We start from the raw sequence: 5,988 nt of genomic DNA on the forward strand, positions 1-5,988 counted from the left end.
AGGGGCCGAGGCGCGGCTGGAGGCCCACACAGGGGACCTTTCCCAGGGACAGAGTACCTTTGGCTCTCACTCAAGATCCTTTGGCAGTGACAGACTGAAGGGAGGGACAGCAAGGGGCTCCAGTGTGTGGGCGGGACAGCAGGTGGCTGGCAACACGGCACAGTGGGCAGGGTGGGCCCCGGGGTGTGAGTGCAGCCGAAGCTGCCTGCCTCTGGACCGAACCTGCATCCACCAGCATCTGTGAACGCCTGCTAGGCACCCAGGATCCTGAGCAGAGGCACAGACCCCTGGTGCAGACACTCCCTGAGCAGGGGCTGTGATGCGACCACAAGGTGAGAGAGCCCAGGGCAGGGCCTGTGCCTCAGGAGGTAGCTCTGGGAAGGCTTCCTGGAGAAGGAGGCCTTTGCGCTGGGTGTGGAAGGACCACACAGAAGTTAGACAGGCCAAGAAGAGGAGGCTGGGAGCGCAGCAGGCCAGGGCCTGCAAGAGCGGACAGCGAGGAAGGCTGTGAGGCTGAGCGGAGGGAACAGGGCACGTGGGCAGAGGAGGCCCCTGACGTGGGCAGTCAGGGCCCCTGTCAGGAGGGGCTTTGGGCACCAGGCCTGTATCCAAGGCTAGAGGGAGCCAGTGTAGGGAGTGTCTCGCTCAGACTCCTGCTCCCTCTCGGGCCACAGGGCAGAGCACGGACTAAAGCTGAGGGAGCAACAGGGAGCCGTATCTGCATATCAGGAGATGCCAGGGGCGCGCTGCCTTGGGGACGGCATTTAGGAGATATTCAGCCTCCCAGATCTCAGGCTGGACTGGCGGACGGACACCTCTCCCTGCACATGGAGATGATCCAGGAGGAGGAAACAGTTGGGGCCTGGGGTGGCTGGTTCATGTTAGGACCCCGTGTTCGGACCTGCCTGTGGCTGGCCAGGGAGGTGACCCACGGGGAGCGGATGGCCTGGGGCTCCGGAACCCTCCCCGCTGAATAGATGGCAAGAGTGGGCACCTCCTGGGCCCGGAGGAGGGTGAGAGCCAGGCTCTGAAGCGGCTGCAGGAGGCCCAGGTCTTCACGGAGGTTGGGGACATCCTCCCCAAGGGATTCAGGGGAAGCAGACAAGGTGGCTTCAGGATCCTGACGTTCAGCTCTCTGGGCTTTGTCATCTCCGGGCACGCAGGTGCCCTGCCCCAGGGGACGGCGGCCATCTTTCTGGGAGGGGCGCCCCGGGGGTGGAGGGGCGCGGCCTGTGCCCGGGTCTGAGCCCTGGCCCCGTGGCTCCTGCAGACGGCCTTCCCCTTGTTGATGACTCTCTTTGAACTGGCTCGGAACCCGGAAGTGCAGCAGGCCCTGCGCCAGGAGAGCCTGGTGGCCGAGGCCAGGGTCTCAGAAAATCCCCAGAGGGCAACCACGGAGCTGCCCCTGCTGCGGGCGGCCCTCAAGGAGACCTTGAGGTAGGCGTGCTAGACCTGGGCTCCCCCCGCGGCCCTGGCCCCGACGTCGGGACAGCCCGCTCGCCGCGGCTCGCAAGCGGATCCTGGGGCTGCTGGTCAGCAGCTTGGCCCAAGGCTAGATCCCCCTGCGCTGCCTCTTCCTCTCCCTAAAGGGATGGGGGTGCTTTGCCCTCTGGGATCCCACCTCAGTGTCCCGGGACCATCGTCGGTCGTGTCCTCATTGGCCCGGGGCAGCTTGGGCTGACTCAGGAGAGGCAAGGAGGCAGCTCCTCGGGATCTGGGCTTCCCAGTGCCAGGAGCGAGCTGTGAGGGCGCTGCGGGAGCTGCCCTCGGGCCGTGGGCGCTGGGCTAGGGAGGCTGCAGAAGGGAAGCGAGGGCCCTGTCGCAGCTGAGGACCCTGTTGGCCGCCCCTGTGCACAGGCTGTACCCCGTGGGTGTCTTCTTGGAGCGACAGGTGAGCTCAGACTTGGTGCTGCAGAACTACCACATCCCGGCCGGGGTGAGTGAGGCCGCAGAGCTCCTCTGTCAGACGCCCCGCGCTCTGACCTCCACCCACAGGGCATCTGACCCTGTCCCTCCCCACCTGTCTGCAGACATTGGTGAAGGTGCTACTGTACTCCCTGGGTCGAAACCCCGCCATGTTCGCCAGGCCCGAGTGCTATCAGCCCCAGCGCTGGCTGGACAGCCGGGCCTCCGGTGCCAGGTTCCCACACCTGGCCTTTGGCTTTGGCGTGCGCCAGTGCCTGGGCCGGCGCCTGGCAGAGGTGGAGATGCTGCTTCTGCTGCACCACGTGAGTGGGCCTGGATGGGGCCTGGGCGGGCAGCCTTGTCGGGAACCTCAGGCTTCTGCTCCTGGGGCACCCACCCTCAGGGCCCTGGAAGGCAGGGGAGGCCGGCCAGGCAGAACTGCGCCTCTGTCCTAGGTGCTGAAAGACTTCCTGGTGGAGACGCTGGTGCAAGAGGACGTAAAGATGATTTACCGCTTTGTGTTAATGCCTTCTACCCTCCCCCTCCTCACCTTCCGGGCCATCAGCTAGTCACGTCGCCGCTCGGTCGGGCTAGTCACACCACACGCTCCCTCTGCCTGACCCCAGGCCACCCCTCTTTTCTCCCATGGGCCCTGCTTCCTGAGCCACACCACAGTCCAGGCAGTGCGTTGCACAAATGGAACAGCCCAGCCCTCCGAGGGTCAGGGCTTGCCAGCCTGCGCAGCAAGGCCCGAGCAGAGCTGGGGATGAAACTTGGTCGCAGGCCCTGGCCATGTGCCCGGTCCCACCAGGGCCCTGTCCTGCAAAGGAGCACCGTCTGAGGGCCTTGGAGCCCCTGTTGCCCCAGCACTAGGTCCAGGCTCCCTGTGTGTCCATCCAAGCAGAGGGGCCTCAGACGCCGCCCTTTGCCGCCCTGTCCAGTCTCTATGCCCTCTGTGCTAAACTCTGCCCCCATGCAAGAGATGACAACTTGGGCGTCCCCTGTCCTGCTCGGTGCCATTTCCAATGCCGTCCCTTTTGTCTGCAGTGCTCTGGCGTGGACTTGCCCTTCAAGCTGGGTTGCTAGCTGTCCATCTACCTGCTCCACTCAGCCCGCAGGGGTTCCTCCTGGCGGTGCCAGCCCTCTGGGATTGTGGCTGAAGTGTCCAGCTGAGGGTCTGCATAGGCAGGTCAGCAGTCATGTTTACTAGAAGGGTAGCTACCAAAGAGCCAACTTGGACATCTGGGTCAATGGTACGCATCGGACAGCAGGAGGGATGTTGACCGTCTCTGGCAGGAGTTCGGGGGCCGCAGAGAAGCCTCTAGAGGAGGGCGTGGGGCCATCTCGTGCTCCCTTTAGCAGAGCCGGTCTGGAGGGCCCCACTGCCCTCGTGCAGTGCCCCGTGCCCCAGCGCAGAGTGGCCACCCTAACCTCATGGGTGGAAGAGGCTTTGAACAACTGAGAGCCAGCCGGGGTCCCCTAGTTGGCAGGAGCGTGTCTGTCCCATGCCACCTGGGGTCAGGTGATACCCTCAGGAAGAAAGGGGGCCCAGAGGCAAGAGGGGGTGGTGGGGCCTCTCCACTCTCCCTCCCTCCCCACTCCCACCTCGTCTGGTGAGAAGCAGGTACTCAGTCACAGCGAGGCAGTAGGGCAGGAGGAGTTGTGTTTCTGGCTGCGCCGGCCCTGCTGGCACTGAGCCACCCCGATGGCATCTGTTCGGTGCCAAGATCCCTGGAGCTTGCACACCCCTCGCCACTCCACTCCACCCACGGCGGAAGAGGCCTGCTGCCACCAGTGGGTCTTCGCTTGTCCCAGTCCGGCACTGTGGAGGGGGACTTGGAGAATCACGGAGAAGAGAGGAGGTTCCAGACTCTGTGGTCGCACAGGCACAAGCTGGAGCCCTGGCTTTACCACGTGGGCCCAGCCCTCAATCCCTCTGAGGCGCAAGCTCTTCCTCCGGGAATTCTGTATAATCACCATTTCACCAGGCCTCAAGGGCACACAGGGAGACCGGTGCTCAGAAAGTACCCAGTTTTCTGGCTCGACCGGCACTGAATAAATGCGGATTTCTTTTCCCACTGCTCAGAAGTTGTCTCATTGTTTGTGGCCCTGCTCTGTGGTGAGTGGATGGTGTGTGATGGCAGGAATGGAATGAAAACCTCGTTACCCTGGGGTCAAGGTGTGCCATTCTGTGAAGCCTGGCCCGTGTGTTTGCTTGAGCTTCACGGCAGCCCTAAGAGGCACCCACTGTGCTCATCCCCATTTTGCAGGCGAGGAAACTGAGTTCATTCACCTGCTAGAGTCTCACAGCGCATCCTTGGCAGCGGTACCGCCAATCCCATCTCTAAGGCCCTCAGCGCATCTCCTTCCCGTTGAAGGACCTTGGCTTGGGAGTGATCATGCACACCTTGGAGACAACCTCCAATTTAAAGCATCTCTGGATGCTTTCAAGATCGTCTCTTGGTTTTCCGTGTTTCTCCAGTTTTCCCGTATCAAGCCTGTGTAGGAGTCTCTTTTTCTTTATCCTGCTTGGAATTTCCCATGCCTTTCCAGTGTGAGTGTCCATCTGGCTCTTTCTAAAAGTCTTCCAGGTTATCTCAACAGTCTACTGTGTAATCGTCAAAATTCTTATGCCTCTTCACATCTTTCAAGGTAGAAATAGGATTGCCTTTAAGAAGCCCGATGCCAAGACCTGGAACATCTTCCATGTTCCGTGTGCCGCTGGGGCCTGGTTGGAGGCTGTGTCCTCCAGTGCCCAAGGGTTATCACTTTCCCATGGTCACTCTTTGTATTAATTACACAGCCTGGGGTTTCCCCTGAGGCATGAGTAACATAAATCCTAACCCACCGTGGGGGCCTGTCCTCAGTTTTCAGGGGGGGCACATATCACCCTCCATCCCAGCCTCAGGAAGCTAGGCCTCCTCCTCGCCTCCCCACGGTGTTAGACGGCAGGTTTCCAGGCTGCATCTTCAGTGTTGTAGTGTTTTAAAAGTCTTGCCTTTCCGTGGGGTTCTGATTGCAATTTCTAATTTTACTTGTGTTCTACGCCTCTCGTCCTTTCCCCCCACGAACTGGGGCCACCAGACCACTAGACTTGGTGCCTTGTGCCCAGCCCTCCCCTGGTGGCTGCTGTACTGACTTCTGTGCTCCCTCCTCCCTGGTCCAGGTCCCTCCTTGTTTCAGGATCCTGAAGAGGTCCTGTCCTTTCTGCCAGCCCAGAAATGCACTTTTGACATGTTTCTGATTCTGTAGAGCTACTGGAGTGGGAGGATTTTCAGAGTATCAGCTCCGTCCCTTTGCTCGAACCTGAAGACCTTCAGTGGCACATTTCAATAGGCAGTCGGTGGCTGTCCCGGGGGGGGGAGGACCGGGCATCCCTATAATTGTCAATCAAATCTCTGCAAAATGTTTTTCAGCTTTTTTGTGGAAGGAGTTGCCTGCCTTGCAGGAGAGGTCCTAGAATTACTGGTTGGTGGTTGTATGTGCTTGGTAGAATGTGGGACAATGGTAGGATTGCTAGCCAAAGTTTAAAATGGCTGTACCCGCTTTCATTCACCACCTTCTACGTGTCGGGCACTGTGCTATATGGTAGCGACAAAGACAAGTCCTTGACCTCAGTGGGATTATATCCTATGAGTCTAAACTACAGAAATGGATACTTATTTCATTAATTTTCATAATGTCAAAAATGGACGCAATGTAATTTTCTTTCAGTAAAAGGATTGCTAACTTTCGGTGTGTCTGTTCATTAGAAGCCTAACCATCAGTGAAATGAAAAAGTGAGGGCGGTGTGCGAGCGTTTGTATAGGATAATATTCACCAGGTGTTAACTAAAAAGGCAAGTCCCAGAGTTACACCAAGATGTGGACGGGCTTACACATTCTTGCAGATACACCCACAGCCCCAGACAGACACACAACCACAGTATAAACCTGTGCTCCTGTATTTTAAGCGGCACATTAACAGTGAGGAGAAGCATCAGAAAGCCTCTGGAAATCAAAGGCAAGCGTCCAGTAGATGTGTCGTGACAACACCATTAGGTGTCCGAAAACATCAGAACAATATACTCGCGGTGTGTAGGGA

The 5,988-nt window shown here is 59.1% G+C and overlaps 1 protein-coding gene across 3 annotated transcripts in view; it reads left to right on the forward strand.

Moving 5' to 3' along the window:
• LOC103089121 (cytochrome P450 11B1, mitochondrial) overlaps positions 1 to 2,887 on the forward strand; it is a 5,734-nt gene extending 2,847 nt beyond the window's left edge. Inside the window, exons 6-9 of one of the 3 annotated variants that reach the window (XM_007464577.1) lie at positions 1,271 to 1,437; positions 1,858 to 1,936; positions 2,031 to 2,228; positions 2,361 to 2,887. In XM_007464577.1, coding sequence (XP_007464639.1) covers positions 1,271 to 1,437; positions 1,858 to 1,936; positions 2,031 to 2,228; positions 2,361 to 2,474 — 558 coding nt within the window. In that variant the 3' untranslated portion in view covers positions 2,475 to 2,887. The remainder of the gene's footprint in view (positions 1 to 1,270; positions 1,438 to 1,857; positions 1,937 to 2,030; positions 2,229 to 2,360) is intronic. The other 2 variants (XM_007464578.1, XM_007464579.1) reach the window with 2 other exon arrangements.
• The last annotated feature ends 3,101 nt before the right edge of the window (positions 2,888 to 5,988 follow it).

The sequence above is a fragment of the Lipotes vexillifer genome, unplaced genomic scaffold, assembly GCF_000442215.2.
Source record: "Lipotes vexillifer unplaced genomic scaffold, Lipotes_vexillifer_v1.1 scaffold394, whole genome shotgun sequence".
NCBI lineage: Eukaryota > Metazoa > Chordata > Mammalia > Artiodactyla > Lipotidae > Lipotes > Lipotes vexillifer.